General features: G+C 49.0%; 1 protein-coding gene across 2 annotated transcripts; it reads left to right on the top strand.

Annotated features, from left to right (window-relative positions):
• Positions 1-9,535: 9,535 nt before the first annotated feature.
• Positions 9,536-22,795, top strand: CILP (cartilage intermediate layer protein). Of its 2 annotated transcripts, XM_036932346.2 has the most exons (9): positions 9,536-9,649; positions 11,088-11,247; positions 13,149-13,241; positions 13,856-14,125; positions 15,345-15,524; positions 15,906-16,220; positions 16,990-17,098; positions 17,781-17,938; positions 19,734-22,795. In XM_036932346.2, the coding sequence occupies exons 2-9, from the start codon at positions 11,187-11,189 to the stop codon at positions 22,103-22,105; spliced, it is 3,558 nt and encodes a 1,185-aa protein (XP_036788241.2). In that variant the 5' UTR covers positions 9,536-9,649; positions 11,088-11,186; the 3' UTR covers positions 22,106-22,795. The 2 variants fall into 2 exon arrangements, with proteins under 2 accessions (XP_036788241.2, XP_057344871.1); XM_057488888.1 differs by lacking the exons at positions 13,149-13,241; positions 13,856-14,125.
• The last annotated feature ends 3,556 nt before the right edge of the window (positions 22,796-26,351 follow it).

Below are 26,351 nucleotides of genomic sequence, written 5' to 3'. Positions count from 1 at the left end.
GCTGCAGCTCTCAGCAGACTCATGTCAGAGCCCTGGGGAGAGCAGAGGGGCTGTAAATAAAAGCTAAGAGCTGTTCCACCAAAAAGTCCGTGTCTTATTTGGGCATAAGCAGTCGTGTTTTGAGATCAGGTAAGAAAGACATTCATTCCTGCTATGCTACTGACTTTTGTGCATCAATAAAGCTCTAGGGTACTGGAGTCAATGCCTTGAAGAGCTACAGTGTTAAAAAAGAAAATAGGGTTTGGCCTCTGGAGAAAGGACAGTCTTTTCAACAAATAGTGCTGGAACACTGTACATCCATGTGCAAAAAAAAAGGAAACTTGACCTATACTTTGCACCATTAAAAAAACATAAAGGTAAAGCCCCAAACTAAGAAAAAAAAAAGAGGAAACAAAAGAAAAAAATCTTTGTGACTCTGGGTTAGGCAAACATTTTTTAGATCCAACACCAAAAGCACAATCCATAAAATAAAAATAGATAAATTGGGTTTCTTTAAAATTAAGAACTTCCCTCAAGACAAATGCTGGGCATAGAAGCCACAGGGCATAAATATGCAAAGAAGTAAAAAGCTAACTTTTTCAAACAATAAGGCTTCTCTCTCACTTACCAACTTCACATTTCCCTGTATGGCCCCGGAAGATGACTGGTTAGCCAGAGACGGGTAAGATTCCTCAAGGGAGGAACAACCTAAGACAGGCACAGTCGCAGGGGGGCCATCAGGTGAGAAATTGGGGATCAACAGAGGTGAGGCTTAGAACCTCACCCCCCCGTTCTGAGAGAAATCTTCTGCATACGTGGATGTTTTATTGCCCTGGTCTAGCTTGGATTAACACATAATCTACAGGCACACACCTGATCATCTACATGTGCTCTCTTACAACACTAAACTATGTTTTCTACCTTTATCTTGTATCTACTTACCACTTCAGCATTTTATTAAAAATAATAATAATAAAGAGAGAAATGTGGTATCCACATATAAATCAAGTATAAAAACCAAATCAGTATTCATATTTGAACTGACTGCTTATAGTTCATAATGTATGAGCAAAACCGAAAGTTTCTGTGATGACTGCCCTTGTACTGTTCACTATGTAACTTATTCATTATGTAAGAATTTGTTCTACATGTAAAAACTTGTTTGTTATGCCTCAGAAGATTGGAGACTGACAAAAATTAGGCTTGGGGTGGATTAATGATTGTGCATTGAGCACTGACTCCCCTATACAGAATTTTATTGTCGTTAACAACCATTTGATCAATAAATATGAGAGATGCCCTCACAAAAAAAAAAAAAAAAAAAAAGGACAGATTTCCAATGGTAAAATAAATTAGTAACCGGGATGTAATGTATAGCATAAGGAATATAGTCAAGATATTGTAACAGCCTGGTAGGGTGATAGCTGGAACCTAGAATTATGTATATAAATGTTCTACCACTGTGTTGTACACTTGAAACTCATGTAATGTAATACTGTGTGTCAACTACCCTTCAATAAAAAATAATTATTTAAAAAAAAAAAAAAAATTAAGAACTTCCATTCTTCAAAAGACACTGTGAAGAAATCGAAAATGCAGGTTAGAGACTGGGAAAACATTTTAAAAATGTGTATCTGATAAAGGACATGTATCCAGAATATATAAAGTACACTCAAAGCTCAATACAGGTTTCCCTTCTAGGAAACCAATGGCGTAAACTGAACAAGCAATTACCATTAATTTATATGGAAAATGTTTTGAGCATTTCCAGACCCAAAAAAATAACCTCACTCAGGTTTTTTCAATACCTGAGGACACATCTTGCTAAGGGGTGCACAAAATAAATCAATGTGAGCACAGATGCTCACAGACACAGCTCAGAGCTGCAGTGGCTTCATGCTGAGATGCTGAGCACAGTTCCTGGGGAAGGATCTTGGCAGGACCACCTGCTGCTCGGGTGCGAGCTGCCTCTATAAAGCTCACAGCAGAACACTGACACACCTTTATTGCTTTTTGCCTGTTCTCATAAAAATGAAAATCCTCTTCACATTTCTTTTGGTTAGCAAAAACAGGTACTAATTAGTAAAAGCTAAGTGGCATAATGTGAACTTTTGAAAAGCAGGGCATACCTACAATAAGAAAACACCCCCATTAGAAAGTAGGCAAATTACTTGAACAGATCCTTCACCAAAGAAGATATATATGCATGTATGAAAAGATGCTCAATATCATTGGTCACTATAAAAATGCAGATAAAAACCACAACAAAATCACATTGCATATCCCTTAGACGGGCTAAAAACAAAGTGAAACTTCGACGGTATCAAGTCAAAGTTTGATATTCATCTGTTTGGGCAACTGGAACTCTCATGCATGCTGGTAGGAATGTAAATGGTACAATCACTGGAAAACGGTTTGGCAGTTTCCTATAAAGTTAAATATATACAACATATATCCCAGCAATCCCACTCCTAGGTATTTACCCAAATAAATGAAAAACATGTTTATACAAAAATCTGCATACAAATATTTACAGTTAAAACAGGAGATGACCCACATGTCCTTCAACTGGCGAATGGATAGATAAACGATGGTATGGTCATAACGGGACACTACTTGGCAGTAAAAAAGGAAAGAGCTACTGATACATCAACATGGATGATTATATTAAGTGAAAGAAAGCAGACTTAAAAGTCTCATACCAAAGGATTCCATTCGTATGACATTCTCAAAAAGGCAAATCTACAGGGAAAGGAAACACATCAGTGGTTGTCTGCAGCTGGGGATGGAGGTGGAGGGAGGGGTTGACTACATGGGGAACTTCTGAGGTGGTGGAAATATTTTTATATCTTGGTTGTGTGCATTTGTCAAAAATCATAGGACTGTACACCCAAAATGGTGAATCTTACAGTATGAAGATAGTGCTTCAAGTTTTAAAACTGGGGAGTGGGATCAAATTCCTTTTTCCTTTTTTTTGCTTCCCCCATTGCTGCTCAACACCCTGACCTGAGAGCTCTTGTTCTCTTGGTGCAAATTCCCCTGATTAAGTCACTCTGAACATTGCTTTGCTTCTGGGAACAAAAGGCCAACTCACTAAGAATGGGCCCAGTTGCTGTCTCTCTCCCTCTGTCCCATTTTGGCTATGCCTGCTTACCAAGGCCTTCTAACTCCTGTTTCCCTTTTCCTCTTGCTCACTCTGGCCAGCTGGAGTCCCAAATTCTTATAGCCCAGATGCTGTGTGCGCATGTGGGTAAATTCAATTCAGTTTTCCACAGTTCTAGACTGTAAAATAGCCAGAAAAGACATCTGTTCTCCGGCTCACTTCATCCCTCAGCAAGACCACCGTGTCACTGCTGCAGGCTCTTGTGGGCTGCCGGCATCGTGGTCAGAGCTATGATACCCAGAGCCACCTGGGGCCTCTCGGCGGGGGCGGCAGCAGGGGGGGGGGGGGAGTAATGAAAAGAGGTCTCAGGTTATGGGAAGCAACTGGCAGAGTCCGGGAGATGCGTGGGGGTGAACTTATTAAACAACCAGGGCGAACACGTCATGGTGAGTGTGAAAATTCAGGGAGGAGAGTGTGAATATTCTTGAGATAACACCCTGGCAAGAGTGCACCTAAGAAAAATCATGAATGTGGATGTTCCAGAGAAATACAGGGGACACTCTGCCCATATATACAATATGCACTCACCAGTTCATGCAATAAACACTACAATTTCACTGGGTGTGAGCAAACTATAAAAGTGTGGTGAAGACACTACGATGACTAGAAAACACCATGGCAAGCTTGGTGAACTTGATGGTGATAGTGGGAATCCCACAGTCAGTGCTGAAGGCACTGGGACCTCTGCTGGTGTGAACACATTGTGGTAAACATGGTGAACTAGAGATGCTGCATGTGGTCATAGGCTGTGACTGTGACCATGGGGATGCAACGCAGGGCCAGTGAGGGGACCCTGTGGTAAGCTGGAGGAGCATTCTCTGGTGACCACAGCAGGCACATTATGCAAGGTCACACTTGCTCTACTGGACATGTTTGGGGATATGTGCCAGGCCCATGGCCCATTCTCAGGGAATCTGCTGCCACCTAAAACCTGTGCGGAGCAGCACAACTTTGCGAGGCCAGGTGCTGACCTGCAGGCTGAAGCGTGTGCAGCAACCAGGGTGGCTTGCATGATTCTGAAGGTTTCTTTCCTTTTCTTCCATTTTCTAAGCTGGAGTTGTTATTATAGTTGCTCAGTTTTGCTCAGCTTTTCTGGGAGTGTGTTGATGTGGTTGCATGGTGGGGAGGAGTCATAAAGGGTGGATTTTCAACAGAACAAATGGAGGGTAAACTCTCTAGGTTGATAGCTTTGAAAGTGGTCTCTATATCAAGACTCAACTCCTGATATCAAATTGAGTAGACACTTTAGGTCAACTCCTACTAGGAAAGGGGTGCTTGTGTTTCAGTGGGTACATGTCAATTTTTACTTCCCGGCATCTATTATTTTTGCTTATGTTGATAGTACCACAAATTTCCTTTGGGAAAATCCAATCCATATGATCCCAGTGGGGCCAATCTACCCTTGACTCCAGAAGTGACTTCTCAGAGATTTCCATCCCCTGATTGCAGGGACTGGGTCAGGAATGGGCCAAGGGGAGCCTTTCCCAGAACTTTTGCTGCAACAACTGGGGAGAGACACTCTCTTTCCACTGGAGAGTTGAGCTGTGCTAGGAGGCAGCCTGGAGCTTCTGGGAGATAACCACTTGTGAACAACTTCTGTTCCAGTTACTGATGCTGTAATAACATCCCCAAATATTAGTGGCTTAAATAACAATCATTTTATTACATTTCACCGATTCCATAGTTCAGGATTTTATGTAGGACTGAGTGGGTAATTCTGCTTTCTGTGACATCGACGGAGGCTACGTAGCTGGCAGATGGGCTGGGCTGGTCTGGAGGGTCCAAAACAGATACACTCAAATGTTTGGTGCCCTGGTGGTGAGGGCTGGAAGGCTGGGCTCAGCTGGGAGTATTGACTAGAACACCTACACCCAGCCTCTCCAGGATGGTGGTGTCGGGCATCTGGCTTCCTACATGGCGTCTGGCCTTCCCCAGAGTGAATGTCCCAAGAAATCCAAGTGGAAGTTGCATGACCCTTTGTGACCTAGGCTTAGAAGTCCACCTCATTCTTGGTTAGACAGGTCATCGTCAGCTTAGATTCCTGGGGAGGGAAATTAGATTCTATCTCTTGATGGTGGAATAGCAGGGTCACATCGTACAAGAACTTGTGCAATGGCAGCTGTTGCGGTCACTTCTGGTAAATACAGCCTGCTATGTCCTTCTTGAGAATAAAGCCATCTCAGAGGAAGCAGTGAGGTATGGAAGGAGAACAGACCTGATAGTGTCTGACTGCCTGAATCCAAATCTCCTCAGGACTTCAGTTATGAGAACCGTCAGATTCCTTTTTTGCTTAAACCAGTCGTGCTTTTGTCATTTGCAACTGAAAGAGATTTTATTCTTAGGGTATGTATCAGTTATCTGTTGCAGCATAACAAACCAACCCAAAATTCAGTGGCTTATTAATAATGATTTATTCTTTCTCATGATTCTGTGGGTTGGCTGAGCCATCCCTTGCTTGCCTTACCTGGCTTCATTCATGCAACTGCTGGCTGGAAAGTTCAAGATGGCCTCATTCACATGTCTGGCTGTTGGCTGGAGGCCTCGGTTCTCCTTCACGTGGTCTCTCATCCTCCTGTAGGACAGGCTGACTTCCTTAGACGGTGGTCTCATCACAGTGTTCCAAGAAAACAAAGTGGCGAAGTCTCTTTCGGTCTAAACTCCAGACCTTGTACAGTGTCACTTCTGTCATAGTCCTTTGTTCAAAGCGAGTGACAAAGCCAGCCCAGGTCAAAAGAGTGAGTCAATAGACTCCATCTCATAACGGGGAGTTGCAAAGAACTGTGGCCATATTCAATCCACCACAGTACAGTAGGTAGCTAGATCATATCAGATGGGAGTGTCTTTAGATGGGAAGCAGGTTGTGTGAGGCAGGCAGAGCCAGACTATTCTACCGTGTACTCGCTGAGGAGCATGTAGTAGGAGTGTGATTTCTATGGTGGCTTCTCTGAACTGAGGGACCCATGACTAGATCACTGTTCCCAGGGGAAACTTGGAGCTGAAGACCTACAGTATCTGAGTGACTTTACCTCTCTGAGCCTCAGTTTTTCTTCTGTAAAATGGGTGTGATCATCACTGCCTCCCAGATCAGCTGTGAGGCTGACAATGAGATGATGGCCATGAATATGCTTTGTACACTGCACAGTGCCATCTGCATGTGACGGAGCATTATCATCTGAGGCCTGATAATCCAGGTGGGCCTGGTGACCAGAGAGGGCAGGAGGGAGGAGACTGAGATGCCGCTTTGAAAGATGGGGACACTCAAAGTGGTAGGGAGAAAGGGCTGTATTTCAAAATGGAGAGCTGAGGAACAAAACGATAATGGCCCAGAGGTGGAACAGTGACAGACTGTTCCCAGAACAGGGAGAACAATAAGGTCAGGGAGTGAGCCCTCCCACGACTCTGGACTGCAGGTTTCCGGGCTCACAGGTACTGGGTCAGTAGCCCCTGATGGTCACTCAGAGCTGAAGTCAAGTCTTTCAGACCCCGGGGTCAGCAGCAGCCTGTCCCTCCCCAGGCCTGCAGAGCCTCCTCAGGTCACAGGGGGGCCATGATGGGGGTGCCTTTCCCTGCATCCAGGAGGATCAAGCCCACACTCTCCTAGTGTTCCCAAACTCCTTTCCCCCAGTGGGGTGAGGACCCCTGGACATGGGCTTGGGTCACAGGTGGCCTGGCTAAACTGGGCTCCAAGCTTCTCCATCCCCTGGACAGGGGTTGTGGTGATTGATGGGTTTCCAGTGTGTTCCAGGCAGGGGCTTGGAGCTGCAGACTAGCCTGGCCTGCAGAAGCCCCAGATGGCCACGTGTGGCCGGGGCTGACCCATCCAGGCCAGGCCCTGGGCAGTCCAGACTGCGGCCTCCTCCCAGGCCCTGTCTATCCTAGGGTCCTGGCTGAGGACAACGGCAGCATCTCCCTCGGAGGAGTCCTTGGGAGGAGGCTGTGGGGGTAGGTTCCAATTCCACCCCTCTACAGCTCAGTCCCACTTGGGGACAGGACAGGATTCCTTGGTGGGGGCGGCGGGGAGGCAAGAGGGAGGGAGGAGATGAGGCAGAGGAAATGGCAGGGCTGGAACTGGAATGCAGGGATTCCACAGTCCCTCAGCCTTGTACCAATCATGACTACACCCGCTGGCCCCCCGGGCGGGGTAAGTGGGGGCCTCAGCATGTGTGCTGAGCCAGGCAAGGAGACCCAGGCAGGAATAATGGCCTAAAGGGTTCCAGTTTGCCAAACTCTCACCCCACAGGGTACCCTGCCTCCCACTATGGAAAGAGAAGAGGGGTACAAATGGGAAGCTGGGGAGGCCTCTTTCACATACATGGGGGTTCCATAGAGTAGAGGCCTCAGGGAGCAGATGACCCTGATTTGACCTCTGGTTCTCTGGTTATCTCTGCCTACCTTCCTCTCCTGTCTACCTTGCTCTCCTTATCCAGCCTCGATGGTCACATTGTTTCTCTGACCTCCCTCCTGCCCCTCGGCCACACACTCCTTGGAGCTGTCATTCTTTCCCTTCCCTCCACTCTGCAAAGTTTATTGTGAGCATCTTATCAAACCTTGCAAGAACTGGTGGGGGCCTCAGAGCCCACTGAGTCTAAACTCCTATGGTATAGGTGGGGACATTAAGGCCCGGGGTCATGTGGGTTGTTGCTTGTCCAGGGTCACACATCAGAATCAGCAACAGAGCTAGGACTAGGCCTTTGACTCCCTATTTTTCTCCTGTCCTTTGTTCTGGCCTGTTTGTCCTCAAATGGGCTGAGCTCCTGTGCTCTTCACTCAGTTCAGACTTTGCCTTCAAACCACGGCTGAAGGCGCTTCAGGGCCTGGCTTTGATGATAAACTGCACCAGACTGGGGCCAGCTACCAGATCTGTGGGCCAGGGCTGGGCGCCAGTTGGGAGACCAGACTTCAGGAGAGAAAGCAAATCTGCTCTGTGCCCCAGGTTTGCTTGGGGGCATTGCTGCTCAGCCTCTTCCCTCCATACTCACCCCATACTCACCCTCTTTCCCCAAAGCTACAGTCCAAGGCCATGTTCAGAGAAACAGAGCTCCTAAACCTCTGCCTACAGACACACAGCTCAGTCACTCAGAAGGACACAAACATACACAGCTTATACACAGGCACATGCATACAAAGGCAGGCACCTGAGACACACACACTGCTCTGGGGATGAGGGTCTGCAACTGTGGGTCATTTCCATGTGAGGTTCATTCCTCTGAGTGCAAGGACATGTCTCCTCCTTTGTGGCCTCCCAATGCCCAGCCTAGAGCCTGCCCCAAAAGGGGGTCAGTCAGGGTGTGTGGAAAGAGTGAGCTGGTGCTGGTGTGGGAGGCCACAGGAGCCAGGCCTCCATCCCCAGGCCCTGGCATGAGGCAGGAAGCCCAGCCCAGGTCAGAGGAGCCAGGCGCAGGAGGCTCTGCTCCTTAGTACACACCTTCCTTCATCTGCCTCCAACTGAGACTCTATGTGGTCCATGAACCGGCAGCATGAATATTATCTGAGAGTTTGTTAGAAATGCAGTTTCAGGCTGCACCTCAAACAAACTGATTCAGAAACTCTGGGTCTGGGACCCAGCAATCTGCATTTTAATAAGCCCTCTAGGGGATTCTAATGCATGCTGCAATTATCAACCACTGCCTGTGAGAACCGGCTGACTCAGGCTAAGGAGGTGGGTGAAGTCCTGAGGCACAAGCCGCTGTTTACGCCCCCTATGGGTAAGGCTGTTCTTGTGCTGTTCCTGTGCTCTGGGGCACCCACACCTGAGATCAGGCACATAACTTCCACTCATGCCCACATACGAGCATCTAACAGATTCTCAGAGAGTCCACACGCAGGGCTCTGGTGTCCAACAGACACAGACAGGCGCCCAGATGGAAGTAGGTGAGGACAGGGGACATCCTGCCCCACAATTACCTTGTCCCTTCTGAGGCTCCCTGAGTGTTCCTCCACAGGCCAGAGAAGCTGAGTAGTTGTCTAACTCAGACCAGGCACCCCCCAGCTGAGAGGCCAGGTGGCCCGTGTGCCTGAGAGTTTGGAGTTTGTGCTAAACCAGCAAAGTCCTTTCTCTGCATGGGCGGGCCAGAGCCAGGGGAACGTGGGGGATCAGCAAGCAAAGCTTAGGGGGGAGCATACCACCTCTGAGCCATGACGTGCTGCCTAGATGTAGAATTCCCCTTGATCCCTTCCTGGGGCCGCTCCCACTACCCACCCTGCCTCCCCACTCCTCTATTGGCTCTGGCCTGTGGAGCCCCCAGCTGCCTACCTGGCCCATCACCAGGCCTGGCGGCACCTCCCTCTAAGGATCTGGAAATGAATTCCTGGGCTCTGGGAGCTGCAGGGGATGTGGGGAGGGAGGGGAGGCTGAGCTTCCTCATGCTCAGATCTGGTTTCGCTACCGCTTCCCGTGGCACAGGGCCACAGGCTTAGCCACTGGCTGTGCTATATAAGGCCTGGTGGCTGGACCGCTGGAGAGAAGAAGACTTGCACCCCTCAGCTAGGAGTCCCGCTCAGGACACGGTGAGTTCCACTCCCCTTCCCCTCACCCCATGCCTGCACCCCACTGCCTGCTCAGTACCTCTGCCCTCCCCACCACCCACATCTCCCCCAGAGAAGACTCCCCTTTGAATTCTCTCTTCTCCCCTGTTGGCCCCAAGTCCTTTCCCTCGTTCACCTGAGGCCAGGGGCCCTCACAACGTTCCAGTCAGGGGCTCTGTACCTCTGGATTCCCTGATGTTTTCTTGTGGTCAGCCGGTCTGCTTTGTCGGAGAGTTCTGGAAGTGTGGGTTGGAGAGCCTAACCAGCACAGCATATGCTAAGGAAATTTCCGTGGGCTGCCAGATGGGAAATGGTTTTTCCACAAGGTGCTTCAGTCCACCTTGGTCTCCCAGACAGTCCTGGAGCAGCAGGGTGGTCTCAGACTGAATGTTGTGCAGGCCCTGGAGCTTGGGGTAAGGCAGCAATGGCTGGAGACCTCGGGGACCCTCATGCCTCGGTTCCCTCGGCTGAGAAACTGGTGGTGGTGGGGTTAGCAGGCTTAGACTTAGATGGTGTGCAATGTGGGATTGATTTGTTCTTCCCCTGGGATAGCCAAGTGCTTTTGGATCTTTTTTTACAGAAAGGGGGAGTCTCCCCTTTCCCACCACACCCTGGACTTTGGAGGTTGAAGGGAACCACTTTTGAATCTCCAGGAACTGCACAGATTCTGGATTGACCAGAGCTCTGGGGAAAGATAAAAATGAGCGGGAGCCTGGGCCATGCCCACAGACCCTTGCCCTTACTGCCAGGCCTGCTTTCCACTCCCCAGTCCTGCAGGCCCTAACCATGCTCAGCAATTACTGGGGAACTCTGGCCTCTCACAGTGTGTGCCCTCTGCTCTCCCTCAGTGGGCTCCTGGCTGTGTAACTCCCAGCCAGCCAAACAAGCGGGCCAGAAATGCGTTGCAGCTGCAGCCCGTGCACATCTGAGAATGTGTTCATGGAAGTGGTGTGTCCAAAGCAGCTGCCCCATCCTGCTTCTCTGCCCTGTAGGGGCCGCTGTAGTCCAGGCTGTAATATGTAGCCCCTTTGTGTCAGTGCAGGCCCCACTACAGGGTAGTGAAACATGCCCCCAAGCCCAGGTCTTGGAAGTGATTAATGAATCGCCCAAAGCTGCAGGGAGTGAGCCCAGGCCCCTACTCACTGGCAAGGAACCTCCTCACTCCTGCTGTCCCTTGGGCCCCCTGTGGGGTCCTGGGGCCGGGACCCAGGGTTTGAATCTAGGTCTGTCTCATTTGAACTCAGATGCTGAGCCTCTGCACCTCCCAAGCTGTCCAGATTTATATCTTGGGCACGTGTCACCTCCCACAAGGCTTCATTCTGTCCACCCTTCCATGCTTGATAGGTCAAGAAACAGTTCTGTTCAAGCCCTAAGAGATGACTTAGATATGCGGAACCTGACAAGCTTTGTTTCTTTGCAGGTCATTTGATCAGAGAAACTTCTCAGGGAACCGCAGCCCAACTCTGTAAAGCACCTTCCTCCACCTCCTGCCACGTTTCCCACAGCGCCTGGGGGAAAGATGGTGGGGAAGAAAGCCTGGGTGTTCTTCTTCCTGGTCCTGGAAGTCACCTCTGTGTTGGGTGAGTATCTGCTAAGTATCTGCTGTCTCCCAAGTCTCGCACTTGCCATAGTGAAGTCACATCTGGTCTGGGATCCAACTATGCGCAGCCTTAAGCCACAGCAATGGCCTTAAGACCTGAGGTTCATTTATAGATTTATTCATGATTTATACCCTGCTTTTTTCCCCAAAGGATTTGAGAGAGTTCCCAATATTAAAATTCACAGACTAGAACCCTTTTAATAAGGAGAGGGGTAAGCCGTCAGTCAGAGGGAGAAAAGAAGATAAGAAGGTTACCACCACTGAGTGCTGAATTTAACTCTGAGCTTCCTGGCAATCAAAGCAAAAGAGAAATACGAGATCACTGAGTTCTCAGAAGCAGGTTTGGGGTTTGGTCTGGTTTTAGTTTCATGACAATTCTTCTGGCCTAAAGCTCAATTTCATTTGGGCACTGCAGACAAGTGTCACACATGCCAGAACCCCTTCTGGTCCCTTGTCCTCTGACCCCATCCTCTGGACACACTGAGTTCTTCAAGGAACAGGTAGAGGGACTCTGCCTGGTGGACTCCCCAAGGCGCCTCTGAGCATCAGACCTTCCAGCTCTATCCTCTTCCTTCCCTCTCCTGATTTCTAACCACATGCTTCAGTAAAGTGCACAGACACATGCACACACCTCAAAACTCTCTTTTCATGCACTGCAGGCTTTGTGACCATCCATGCAGGCTGTCTCATGGCTGCGTCAGCATCTTGCCAAGCCCCGTGCTGCATGTCTGCCTCCCACCTTGCTCTTTCCAACCTGACAGCTGCTATTTGTGAAGATATCAGACTAGTTTGTTAAAAGAGCTCCTATTACCCCATTAACTGGCATGGATAATTCTTATTTGGCTCCTCACAGGAGAGTTAATTTCCTTTCAAAGCTTTTGTAGCCCTCTGCTCTCCTCTTTCTGATTCTGAAACCCCCCCAAGCCAGCCTCAGGGAGGGTGAGGCTGGAAGCTGCCTGTGGCTTGAGGAACCCCGACTCATCTTTGGGTACACCCCGCCATCTGGGATTAAAAAAAAATTAAGGTCCACTGCCCCAATTAAGCCATGAAAGTCCTCTAGGCGAGGGTGGACACAAGCCAGACTTTGTTACGGGAGGGAAATGGACATCTATTGTCAGGCATTGATCTAAAAGGAGTTGCTAACACTAATTCAGCAAACACTATGGGCAAGGCATTGCTCTAAGTGGATTTTATGAATGAGTTTATTTAATCCCCACAATTGTCTGAGGCAGGAACTATTATTATCCTCATATTATGATGAGGGAACAGGGTCAGATGAGTTAAGTATCTGGTCTAAGGTTACACAGTTAGGAGGCGGCAGAGCCTCTGGGGCTTACGCTCTCGATCTCCGTACACTTCAGAGATGTTCACTTGTGTCACCTCACAGAAGCCTTGTGCTAACTGGACTTCACCACCCTGTGAGGTGAGAATTAATATCTCCGTTTATAGGTGAGAAAAATAAGACTGCATTCTGCCAACAAGGAGAGGCCCAGACCCTAACGTAGGAGCCCTGGCCCACTGGCTACTCAGCAGCAGGGGTTTATTTCCAGAACAAGAGCAACAAGGCAACTCCATTTGTTGAGCAAATACTATATGCTGCGTCTCTTAACATTCATTATCATCCTGAATAGGCACCAGAACCGTATGATGTACTGAATATGAGTGCAGCCCTATTTTAGGGGGAAACAATTAGAAGAATAAAGCTTTTGTAAGCTTGCACAGCCAGTAAGTGGCAGAGTGGGGATCTGAACCCATTTCCAGTGCTCACGCTCCATCTATCATATCACCTGCTTTTCTGCATCTTGAGAGACTGGTAGCAGGACCCTGTTGGGCCCCTGTAACTAACAGCCCTGGCGTCTCACTTCTCCTCTTGGCCCTTAGGGAGGCAGATGATGATTACCCAGTCAGTGAGAAGAATCCAGCCTGGGAAGAGGACCCCCAGAATCTTTGCCAAGTCTGCTGACCCCCTGGAGAGTGAGTCAGGGCTGGAGCAGGGAAGGGTTAAGAGAGGAGGGTCTTTACTGAGCTTGCTAAGAGAATCTCTCTGAAGCCAGCTTTTCATGGAAACCCATTTTTACAAGGTATCTGGACAACTCAAAATTGTGGAGCCACCTGATACATTCCAGGAATAATACAGGGTTTGCTGGGGCCAGAGCACAGGCTGTGGGGAGAGGGGAGAGATAAGGATGGAGAGACGGTAGGGGCCAGCCTACCCGCACCTGAATGACTGACTGAGGAAGTGGGGAGTGGTGGGGTTGGGGCCACTTGGAGAACGCTCACCCTGGCTGCAGCCTTGCAGGAGGAGTGGGGATGGGTGGACGGGGCACCTGAAGTAGAGACTGGGCAAGGAGTCACTGACATGGTGCAGCCAGGCTGCTGAAACCTTTAATGGAGCCCTTGGCAGGGGAAGGTGCAAAAGGTTACATAATGGGAGAGATGCTAGAGAGACAGATGCAACAGGGCCTGAGACTGAGTCGGGGTGGGTGAGAGGTGTTGTGGGTGATTCCCAGGGGTTGAGCAGGACAGGGAAATGGAGCCAGCTGGGGCCCCAGGGCCCGGCTCCTCCCCAATCTGGCTCTGTCTCTCAGGTCCCGGAGAGTGGACAACATGGTTCAACATCGACCACCCAGGCGGGCAGGGTGACCATGAGAGGTTGGATGCCATTCAGTTCTACTATGGGGACCGTGTGTGTGCTCGGCCCCTGCGGCTAGAGGCTCGGACCACCAACTGGACACCCGCAGGCAGCACTGGCCAGGTGGTCCATGGCAATCCCCGTGAGGGCTTCTGGTGCCTCAACAGGGAGCAGCGGCCAGGCCAGAACTGCTCCAATTACACCGTGCGCTTCCTCTGCCCGCCAGGTGAGCCTGACCTGCTCCCCACAGCCTCCCTCCCACCAGCCTCAGCACAAGAGGGGCCAGGACCTGCCTCTGGCCGCAGGGACTCTGGATGCCACACACTTCAACTCCCTAATAATAACCCATTAGGGTCATGCGAGTCATAATATTCCCGCCAGAGTTTATGGGTCCTTTCCATTTAACCCACTTTACTGAGTGTGTGCGGCATGGCAATGGAAACCAAGATTCTGGGTTGGGCTGCTTGGGCTCAGATCCTGGGCCTATCATCTGACTTGAGTTCCTACGGTAAACTTTTCTGAAGCTCTCGGAGTCTCAGGTTTTTCACTTATAGAACAGGGGTGATATTAGTAAATGTTCATATGGGTTTTCATGAGGATTAGATAAGATAATGAACGTAGAGGGCCATTTCTCTTATAGTTTCTATATGCCAGACCATGTGCAAGTTGTCCACATTACTCAGCCTTTACAGCTGACCTGCGGTGAATCTCATGTTGACAAGGTACTCCAGGTTCAGAGAGGTGAGGAAGCCTCTCACTATCACACCGCTGATGAGTGAAGAGCTGGGATTTGACCCCACATCTGTGCAGAGTGCAGGACTTCATGCTTTTGGTGTCCCCTTCCCTACAATGGACAGCACAGAACCAGCGGCAGGTCTGCCCACCTCATGGAGACGGGCACCCTCTCCTCTTGAGATTCCACGAGTGCACACAGCTGGACCCCTCAGGCCCGAGTGGCCGTGGTGGTCGTCAGGCTGGTCAAGGTCTCCTGGCAAGGTCTGAGGCCCCCATCCTCGCCCTCAGACCTCAGACCAGACATGAGGAGGGTGGCCAAAAGGGGACTTGATGTCTGAGTCACTGAGGTCCCGGGGTCCTGACTTCACGGGGAGCCCTTCATAGAGAACAAGGCTGGTTCCTTGTGGGTGGAGAGCGAGAACGACACTGTCTCTGGACATCCTAGGACAGCATATCAAAGTCCCAGCGCTTGGCCAAGTCCTCTCAGGGTCTCCCGTAGCCCATGTGGTACCTTTGTGCAAATGAGAGACCACTTCATCAAGACTCTTGACTTCTGGCTGTTGGAAAAATCATTGTGGTGAACATAAATATCAAAGACACGTATGATGAAACAGAGGCCCTGTCTCTCTGAGGAAAAAATAGCCTCAGGCAGATTTCCTGACAGAGGCCCCTTGGGAGGGAAGTCAGACTCCGTTGATCATGTTTTGCAGGGTCCCTGCGCCGAGACACAGAGCACACCTGGAGCCCATGGTCGCCCTGGAGCAAGTGTTCTGCTGCTTGTGGTCACACTGGGGTCCAGACCCGAACACGCACCTGCCTGGAGGAGACAGTGTCACTGTGCAATGAGGCCACTGAGGAGGGCCGGCTCTGCATGGACCAGGCCTGTAAAGGTATGACCCTTGCTCCTGGGACTGGGCCGGGCATGGGGCTGAGCTGAAGCAGGCTGGAAGGATATGTTAGTGTGTCAGACTGAGATGAATTCACTCATTCACTTACCAAGTATTAACTGGGCACCCATTATGTGCTCTGATGGGGGCTGTAGAGGATAATGTGAGATATTTTACCTTAGGGGAATCAAAGAAGGCTTCCTAGATAAGGTGTTCCAGGCTAAGTCTTGAAGGATAAATAGGAATTAGTCATGCAGGCTGATCAGGAAGGGTAACCGAGGCTTAAGGAGGAAAGACAGAATATGAGTCCACAGGCCGGGATGTGGCTGAAGGAGGGCCAGAATCCATTAAGACCTCCTGATGGGACCCCTCCTTCTTCCGCAGCCTGTGACCTGACCTGCACCATGGGCATGGCAAATGCTGACTGTGATGCCTGCATGTGTCAGGACTTTGTGTTGCATGGGGCTGTCTCCCTCCCTGGGGGTGCGCCAGCCTCAGGGGCCACTGTCTACCTGCTGACCAAGATGCCTAAGCCACTGACCCAGACAGACAGCAGTGGGAGGTTTCGAGTCCCTGGCTTGTGCCCTGATGGTAAAAGCATCCTGAAGATCACAAAGACCAAGTTTGCCCCCATTATGCTTACAATGCCCAAGACTAGCCTGAAGGCAGCCACCATCAACGCGGAGTTTGTGAGGGCAGGTATGTGACCTCGCTGGGGCAGGGCTGCACAGGAAGGCTGGACTTTTAAATAAAGGGGTTATGGTGCTAGGAGCTGGCTTCCCAGCTTACTCAGAGTAAGACCCCAAATCCCTACCATGGCCTGCAAGGCCCTACATTGGCTGCACCTGTCCTCCACCCATTACTTCTCTGCTCTCCTCTCCCATTACTCTCCCTTCCACCCTCACTGAGTCACTCTACTCCAGCCACAATGACCTCCTATCCATTTCTCAAACACACAAGCTTAACTCCTGCCTCAGGGCCTTTGCACTTGCTGTATACTCTCTGCTTTGAGTGTCTTCCCCCAGATAGTCACATGGCTTGCTCCCTCAAATGTGTGAGCTCATCCTGGCCACGTCATTTGTAATAGTCAGTCACAAAATAGTGTGAGTTTTGGAGATCATAGAGAGAGGCTGGGGGAATTCAGAAATGGTGGAGAATGGCCAGAAAATTCTGCTGGAGGCAGCAGAGCAGGAGTATCGCACAATTCAGAACAGCCAGCTTGGTCCCAGAGGCAGTGCTTGGCAATCTTGGCACAATCAGTGCTGGCAATCTTGGTCCCTTTGGTCCCAGGCTGAGGGTGTGAAGGAGATGGACTCCATTCTAGACCTCTTCCCTTAGAGAGGGCCTGGGGGTGGGGGGTAAAGTCATAACAATTTTAACAAATATCAGAGAACATGAAGAAGCAAGGTTCTGGAGGATCTGTCACAAAGAGAAAAACCAAAACACCATTTCTCATCTTCTGTCCCAGAGACTCCATACATTGTGATGAGCCCCGAGACAAAAGCCCGGAGAGCTGGGCAGAGTGTGTCCCTGTGCTGTAAGGCCACTGGGAAGCCTGGGCCAGACAAGTACTTCTGGTGAGTGTTCTGCCAGCTACTCTTGGAAACCAGAGTTTTCTTGCATTGGGTCTGGACTTACTAATCATAACAATAACCAACCGAATAAAGTTACAAGTAAGGCCTCGATGCAGAGCCCATAAATTGGCATTTATAAGCAGGAGCCTGCAGAGTTGAGGCCAGGCAGGCAACTAGAAAGCCCTGTCATTGACCTCATGGAGCCAGGGTCCCCACACAGCAGCTCTGGCCTCAGGGTCCTGACTAGCATATTCTTGGGACAGAACAAGGTTCCTCAGCCCTACTTCCCCTGACTAAGGCAAATGAGGTCAGAGTCCCCGGTGGCTGTGAGTCCTTTACCCTCGTAAATACGTTACAGCCATTTTCTTGTTTGATACTCCCCAAAATTCTGTGGAGTCAGCTGGGGATCACCATTCTCATTTTACAGACTAGGCAACCAAAGCTCAGAGGGATGGGATGATCTGTCCTGGGATCCATAGCCAGCTAGTGGTGGGCCTCGGACTCAGAATCAAGTCCCTTGACTCCCAGGCCAGTCAGTACTTTGGATGAGCTGAGTCAAAGGCGGTGTTGGCATCTGTAGGGACCCATCCACCATCTCTCTCCCTGGCTGCTTGCTCCTGGAACCGTCTCCAGAGATGCCAGCCTTCCCACTGCCCCTCAGGCTCTGCCTCTCCGTCCCTTGTAGGTACCACAACAGCACGCTGCTGGACCCCTCCCTCTATAAGCACGAGAGCAAGCTGGTGCTGAGGAACCTGAAGCAGGACCAGGCTGGGGAGTATTTTTGCAAGGCTCAGAGTGACGCAGGGGCTGCAAAGTCCCAGGTTGCCCAGCTGACTGTCATAGGTAAGCCCATCAGGATCCCTGGGGGTTCTGAGTCTGCCACAGGGTTGGGGAGCATCCCAGTGGACATAACTGGGCAGTAAAAGCTCAGGCTTTTATGTGCTCTGCACAGTGCTATGCCCTCTGGGACACGAAGATGGCACGTACTTGTAACTCCAATCCTACCCCCACAGAGTTGCCAGTCCAGAAGAAATGTAAATAAGAGACATAGAAGTAAGGATTAAAAAAATGCAGCTAAAACAGGAGAGAAGGGGCCACGGACTCTACAGATAAGAGACAGAGACCTGCCAGGTAGGGGTGACCACAGATGGCTGCTTGAGGGAGCAGCTTTCCAACTGGGACTTAGATAGTGATTCTCAGCCCTGGCTGCCCGCTGGGATCACTTGCTGAGTTTTAAAAAGTACTAATGCCTGGCCTGACCACTAAAGAGCCTGGTTTCACGGGTTTAGGATGTGGCCTGGGCATGCACAGATTAAAAGCTCACTCCACATGATTCTAATTTGCAGCCAATGTTGTGAATCTTTGGTCTTAAAGAATGGCCAGAGATTACGTGTATGGAGGTGGGGGCATTCCAGACCAAGGGGCCAGAATGAGCAAAGGTACAGTATGGGAAACTGAGAGGGGCTCTTCAAGAAAGGATGACCTGATTAGAGCTGGATTTGAAAAGTGAGCTGGACGGGGAGACTGGAACCTAAGAACAATCAGGAACCTGTACTTGGAAAGTGAGGGAGAGGAGGGTATCTTGGTAATTGGCCTAAACAAAACCAAACAAAAGGCAGGGGAAGAGAAAATTTATTGGAAGGATTCTGGATTATTTCACAGGCTCCAAGAAAGTTGAGCAACAGACCTTAAAGACAGACAGGACACCAGGCACTTGGATGTCTGCAGAAATGTGGAGCGCCTCAGCAGCGGTTCCCAGCCCATAACACCGGTGCTCTCCATTTGTCACAATTATTTTTAATACTGCTTTACCATTTTGAATTTATAGATAATAACTACATATAATTTCCAAATACATATATGCACACAGTCTTGACTATATAACATAAAGGAGAAATGAAAGAAAGTAATTTTAATAAAAATTTAATACACAGTTTGGATTTCAATATGTAAAGATCTTGGCATAATGACACAAGAAGGCCAACCAAGAGGTCAGACCCTTGCACTTAAATCCAGTCACCATGTACGTGACAGCTACAAATGCTGATGGATTATCATTTTGGTGGTTCACATTCCTTGGGTAATGTTGTAGGTAGGTGATTTTTCCGAGATGAGGAACAGTTCTTGGTATTGATCCCAGCTAAACAAAGTACAACCTTAGCTCTATTTACAAGGCGGTTGCATTCTTTAAAAATTCAATGTATGGTTAAAGCAAGTACAAAATATTAGGCCCTGATCATTTTAAACAGGTTTTCCACCCATGTAAATGCCTACTGGGATATGTGAAAGTCTTGCAGGATGCAGAAAAATTGTGCCAGCTATTGCAGGACCCAGAGCAGCAATACACCCTGCCCTCTGAATGCTGGTAGCACTCTCACTCAAAACACCCTCACACATTTTCAAGACCCTTCCATTGAGAACCACCACCTAATGGTCTTAGCAGTCAAGTCTGTTTCCCCATGTATGAAATGGAATTAGTAATAGCTGTTCCATCTCCCTCAGAAGAGTTCTGTGAGAATTGGGATCATGGATCTGCAAGTACTTTGAAAACCATAAAACATTACAAAGAGGTAAAGTTGAGGTACCCTTTGTGTTCAGCATAAACTTGTATTTGATATTCATACATTTCCTTCCACAGCCCCTGATGAGACTCCTTGCAACCCAATCCCTGAAAGCTACCTTATCCGGTTGCCCCATGATTGCTTCCAGGATGCCACTAACTCCTTCTACTATGATGTGGGCCATTGCCCTGTCAAGACCTGTGCAGGGCAGCAGGATAATGGAATCAGGTGCCGGGATGCTGTGGAGAACTGCTGCGGCATCTCCAAAACAGAGGAGAGGGAGATCCAGTGCAATGGCTACACACTGCCCACCAAAGTGGCCACGGGGTGTAGCTGCCAGCGGTGTACTGAGACTCGGAGTATCGTGCGTGGTCGTGTCAGTGCCGCTGACAATGGGGAACCCATGCGGTTTGGCCACGTGTATATGGGGAGCAACCGTGTAAGCATGACTGGCTACAAGGGCACTTTCACCCTGTATGTCCCCCAGAACACTGAGAGGCTGGTGCTCACATTTGTGGACAGGCTGCAAAAGTTCGTCAATACCACCAAAGTGCTGCCCTTCAACAGGAAGGGGAGTGCAGTGTTCCATGAGATCAAGATGCTTCGGAAGAAAGAGCCCATCACCTTGGAGGCTATGGACACCAACATTATCCCTCTGGGGGAAATGGCTGGTGAAGACCCAATGGCTGAGCTGGAGATCCCATCCAACAGTTTCTACAGGCAGAATGGGGAGCCCTACACAGGAAAAGTCAAGGCCAGTGTGACCTTTCTGGATCCCCGGAATATTGCCGCAGCCACAGCTGCCCAGAGTGACCTGAACTTCATCAATGATGAAGGAGACACCTTCCCCCTTCGGACATATGGCATGTTCTCTGTGGACTTCACAGATGAGGCCACCTCGGAGTCACTTAATGTTGGTAAGGTGAAGGTCCACCTCGACTCAACCCAGATCAAGATGCCAGAGCACGTGCCCACAATGAAACTCTGGTCCCTCAACCCAGACACAGGCCTGTGGGAGGAGGAAGGTGACTTCAAATTTGAGAATCAAAGGCGCAAGAAAAGGGAAGACAGAACCTTCTTGGTGGGCAACATGGAGATCCGGGAGAGGAGGCTCTTTAACCTGGATGTTCCTGAAAGCAGGAGGTGCTTTATCAAAGTGAGGGCCTACCGGAGTGAGAGGTTCTTGCCCAGCGAACAGATCCAGGGGGTTGTGGTCTCCGTGATCAACCTGGAGCCCAGGACTGGCTACTCGTCCAACCCCAGGGCCTGGGGCCGCTTTGACAGTGTCATCACAGGTCCCAGCGGGGCTTGTTTGCCTGCCTTCTGTGATGACCAGTCCCCCGATGCCTACTCTGCCTATGTCTTGGCAAGCCTGGCTGGGGAAGAACTGGAAGCAGTAGAATCTTCTCCTAAATTCAACCCAAATGCTATTGGTGTCCCTCAGCCCTACCTCAGTAAGCTCAAGTACCGTCGGACAGACCATGAGGATCCACGGGTTAAGAAGACAGCTTTCCAGATCAGCATGGCCAAGCCGAGGCCCAACTCAGCGGAGGAGAGCAATGGGCCTATCTATGCCTTTGAGAACCTCCGAGCGTGTGAGGAGGCGCCACCCAGTGCTGCCCACTTCCGGTTCTACCAGATTGAGGGGGATCGATATGACTATAACACTGTCCCCTTCAACGAGGATGACCCCATGAGCTGGACTGAAGACTACCTGACATGGTGGCCCAAGCCCATGGAGTTCAGGGCCTGCTACATCAAGGTGAAGATTATGGGGCCACTGGAGATAAACGTGAGATCCCGCAACATGGGGGGCACCCACCGGCAGACAGTGGGGAAGCTGTATGGAATCCGGGATGTGAAGAGCACACGGGACAGGGACCAGCCCAATGTCTCATCTGCCTGTCTGGAGTTCAAGTGCAGTGGGATGCTCTATGACCAGGACCGTGTGGACCGCACACTGGTGAAGATCATCCCCCAGGGCAGCTGCCATCGAGCCAGCGTAAACTCCATGCTGCATGAGTACCTGGTCAACCACCTACCACTGGTGGTCAACAATGACACCAGTGAGTATACCATGCTGGCACCCCTAGATCCACTGGGCCACAACTATGGCATCTACACTGTCACTGACCAGGACCCTCGCACGGCCAAGGAGATTGCGCTCGGTCGGTGCTTTGATGGCACATCCGATGGCTCCTCCAGAGTCATGAAGAGTAATGTGGGAGTGGCCCTCACCTTTAACTGCATTGAGAGGCAGGTGGGCCGCCAGAGTGCCTTCCAGTACCTTCAAAGCACCGCAGCCCGGCCCCCTGCTGCCAGCACGGTCAGAGGAAGAGTGCCCTCAAGGCGGCAGCAGCGGGCAAGTAGTAGGGGTGGCCAGCGCTGGCGTGGAGCGGCGGCCTCTCCGAGGTTTCCTGACGTCGTTCAGCAGCCTCTGAGCAGCTAAGTCTTGTGGTACTTGGGTTCCCCCCACACCTCACATGACAGCCATTTTGAGACTGACGCATACACTGTCACTTGGTTAATTTAAGCACATCTGTTCTGGTGCAATTTGCTTGTTTGTCTTGTCATGCTTTTACTTAGTGTCTTTGTCCCATGATAATGATTGGCACATAGCCCCCAAATGGCAAAATAAAGCCCTTTCCTTTTGTTCTTTAAAAGAAACATAAGAAATTGGCCATTGGTAAACTTGGTTGCTATCAATGGAAATGTACTTCTTTTTCTTTTTGCATGGTTTGCCACAGCTGCAGTAATGATAACCTGATGTTAAAGTCCAAATAACCAACATGAAGAGTATTTCTTGGTTTTGCTCCACAGGATATAAGCAAGGCCTCCATCACAGTTTCTACAGATACATGGCAGTGAAATAAAAGAATAAACTACAATATTTTACTTGAAATGTAAATAACTTATTTCTTTGCTGAATTTGGAAATTTAGTGCACAGTCAATGTTAAGCTATTGAATATAGACTAATCATAGTTCCTTTACCAAGTCTGGGAAGAATATTTTCTTATATTCACAACTCCCATTGGTTGCTAATGATATTAGCGTGTTCCCTTTACATTTGCTTTTGTTCCTGCTGGAAGCCCAGTATCGCCCAGAGTAGGTAACAATAAGTGCACATTTTATACTTGCTTTTGAGGCCTCTGTCCTGTTTTTAACCATTAAAGTAAGCCAGCTGCTCAGAGGAACGTAGGAGACTCTGGGAAGCAGTTAGAGACGGCGCGAGGCACAGCCTCCTCCTCCTGCTGCCCCACCCCAGCTGCCCCTTCCAGTTTCAGGGCTGGGTAACTGGGCACACACTGCACTGATCAAGTTTGTTCTCATGGATCATATTTTCCATTTGCAAAGATTCCTGGAGTTGTGAACACGTTCTGGGCTCCTGAGCAAAGTTAAAAACATGTCCTGATGTTTTTTTTTCTCTCTTTCCAGTACTGGGGAGCTTATACAATGGCTGGGCAAGCCAGCCAAGTGGTCCTTTGGCAACCCTCCGCCTCCCCACCGCAGCCTGCTGCCTTCTCCAGCTGGGCTGGCTGACCTCACTCAGAAATGATGGGCTTTTTCTTTTTTTTATTCCAAGCTCTTCTAAAGACACCCAGCTTTTCCAGACACTAGATCGCTGTTGTATGTAATAGGCCCTGTCCCTTGAGTAAAACAACTGGTCCAAATGGACAGCATTTTGTTTTTGGAAAAGGTGTTTGGTTTAAAATAGTCAGTCAGAGGCCAGTGGGTGGTGCCAGAGTAAGCTTGCAGGCACTCACAGTCAGGGCGGTGGGTGGAGTGTGGGGTTGGGTAAGACACACTGACTCCTCTTCTCCCAACCCCTCCGGAATCCATCAGAAAAGAGGTTGCGGGTGTGGGGGAGGAGAGGGCATCATTTACTGTCAAGACCAAAAGCTCTCCTTGATCCCTTGGCTGGCCCAGTGCAGCTCCTTTTGGTTACCTCTGACCTGGATTGGATTTATATTCTTGGTTCAGTCTCTGCCCAGCTCCCAGGGGTTTAGTTCATAATCAATTAGAAATTTCTTTGGCTGAACATCCCATCTCCATGATATCTGAGTAAGTGAGTGAATGCAGCACTGGGGCCTAGTGGCCCAGGGAGCAGCTCTGACTGCTGGGGAGCCGTTTGACTGCCCCTGCCAAGGGGTCAATGCTCAGCTCTCTGTGGCACAGAGGCCTCGCTGCTTCAGGAGTGCAGGCTGCTTCAAGCCAGTTCCCTTCAAACTCACAAGGGTGGGGTTAGGAAAGGTGGGTTGACTGCACTCCCACCTCATGCCCTACCCTTTCTGTTCTCTGTTGAGGGTCTGAATAAACAGACTCCAAGCAGGTGGCACCTGACTTTTTTCTTCACTTGCCAAACATTTATTATCTACTCTATGCCAAACCATGTGTGCAAGTAAAAAGGTCTTTGTGAGTATATAAAGTATACTACATATAGTGGCACCAGACTTGGAGAGGGTGATGGTCAGAGGAGGCTTCCTGGAGGAAGAGGACATCAAATTTGAGGTCGGAATGATAGTGAGGAGCTGGTTTGCTGCCAAGTGTGGCTGTCAGGAGCAAGGGGCACAAGTAGAAACAGCTTGTGCAGAACCAGGGGGTGGAGTCTGGAAGGTGATGGCAGATGCTGCTAAACACCTTGCTTCCAAAGAGAGATATTCTCCCTGCTAGCTGTGTGATCTTGGTCAAACTGGTTTCCCCTGGACCTCATTTTCTTCAACCTGTAAATGAAGGAGTTGTAACCCTAAAACCAATAAGATGTTATCTGTCAATTATACCTCAAAAATAAATAAATTTAAATGAAACAGTTGGTCTAGATCAGAGTCTAGTCATCTCTAAAGTCCTTTCCATGATTTTCAGTGAGGCTAAGAGCACAGTTCCCAGAATGTTGCTGTTTTACCCCACCACTGATGAGCAGGTGTTCCCTTCCCCTGCGGAGACTCTGCACCCTGGATGGACAAAATGGTCACTTCAGAAAAGCCCTGGTGTTTCAGTATCAGCCAGCACTATACACTGGCTGATCACTCAGTTACTGAGAATGAGTTGTACAAGGATGGACATTCACCTGTCAGGGAGAAAAGGCACAGTCCGAAAGACAGAGGGGCCAATCAGGCCACTTCTGCATCCAAGCACGAAAGTTTTCTGAGCTGTAGCAGCTGGGGTGATAGACAAAAACATTACCAAGATGTCAGGACAAGAATAGAGTCCTCAAAGATTGAGAGGTCTTAAACCAAGTTGGAAGCAGTATATATATGGACAGGTGGAATTTCAGGCAAAGAGACTGACTAGAGTCAAGAGGTAGAGATTGGACTGCACACCAGGAGGCTTTTGTTTGCAAAGAACAGGGGTGCCAGCAGACACTAGCAGACCAGGAACTGCAAAGCCACCAGAATCCAGCCCATCACTCTCTCTGGTTTTTATTCTCTTACTCCCTCTCACTTTCTGTTTTGCTCTCTCTCAATGTCTTAACTCAGTCTTGCACATGCTCTATTTCTCCGACAGTCTCTTTGACTCTGTTTCTCTCTTCTTTCTAGGTCCCTCTCTCTGGTCAGTCCATTTCACTCAGTCGCTCTTTCTCACTGTGTGGTCTCTTCCCTGCAGGAACCCTTAGCTTCTCTTTGTATATTAGCTTTCTCTACTCCCCTGGGTTCATAGAGAGGTGGCCATCTCCTCTAGTCAATAAAGAGCCCTGTCTTAAGCACAGATTCCTTGGAGAGAGAATCTGATTGGCCTACTTTGAATCAGGGCTCCACCTCTAATCCAATCAACTGCAGCAATAGTGAGGGGAGGGGCACACAGGTGGTCCCATTATACAGTCACAGTTGCTGGGAGTTGGGGACAATTCTCAGAGGAAGGGAATCCCAATGAGTTGGGGAGACACCACAAAAGGTCAGTATTTCTGGGGGCATAGTGAGCAGATCATTTTCAGTTTCTTGGAAGTTTAGGGCTTTTTATTTCTAAACATCAGGGAATTTTACATACATTAATTTCTGGGTGGTATCTGTTCTTTGAAAGCTCTTTCTTCATGACCTAGTACTTCTTGGTCAGTTTTTGTAGTTTCCATGTGTGACAGGGAGGGAAAAAAGTGTATTCCCTAATCATTGGGTGCAGAGTTTTATATAGAACCATTAACTCAAAACTTAATTGTTCAGTTCAGTAAGTGAGTCGGAGTCTTCCACTAGATGGTGTACGTATCAGTCTTTATATTATTTTTTAATGGATGCATATTAAGTATTGAGTTTTCATGCCTCAAGTTGAATCTTTTGTCATTATGTAGTTATGTTCTTTGTTCTTAGAGTGCTTTTTTGTCTTAAAGCTTATTTTGCCTAATAATATACCTCCCAACTTTTGGTTAATACTTGCTCAGTATATTTTTACTTTTAAACCTTTGTCTTTTTTAAAATATTTATTTCTTATAAACAGCATTTTAGCTTAATTTTAGCTTATCAAATCTAATAATGTCTTAACTAGCAAGTTTAGTAAACACATATGGTGATTACAATTATGTTTGGGCTTGTTTTATCATCTTGGTGGCTTTTTACATAACTTTCTCTTACTTGTAAGTGCTTTTGTTTGTGTTTGATCTTACTGCTGTGTGTTACTGCTGGAAATGGAAAAAGACTAAACATGTGTGTAGATTTAACAAGATGATACTTCATTTTTGTGGTTATCATAGGAAATCGAGTTGTTCTAC

Source organism: Manis pentadactyla, chromosome 11 (genome assembly GCF_030020395.1).
Source record: "Manis pentadactyla isolate mManPen7 chromosome 11, mManPen7.hap1, whole genome shotgun sequence".
Lineage (NCBI taxonomy): Eukaryota > Metazoa > Chordata > Mammalia > Pholidota > Manidae > Manis > Manis pentadactyla.
Note: the sequence above shows the minus strand (reverse complement) of the source record. Positions and strands in the feature narration are given on the sequence as shown.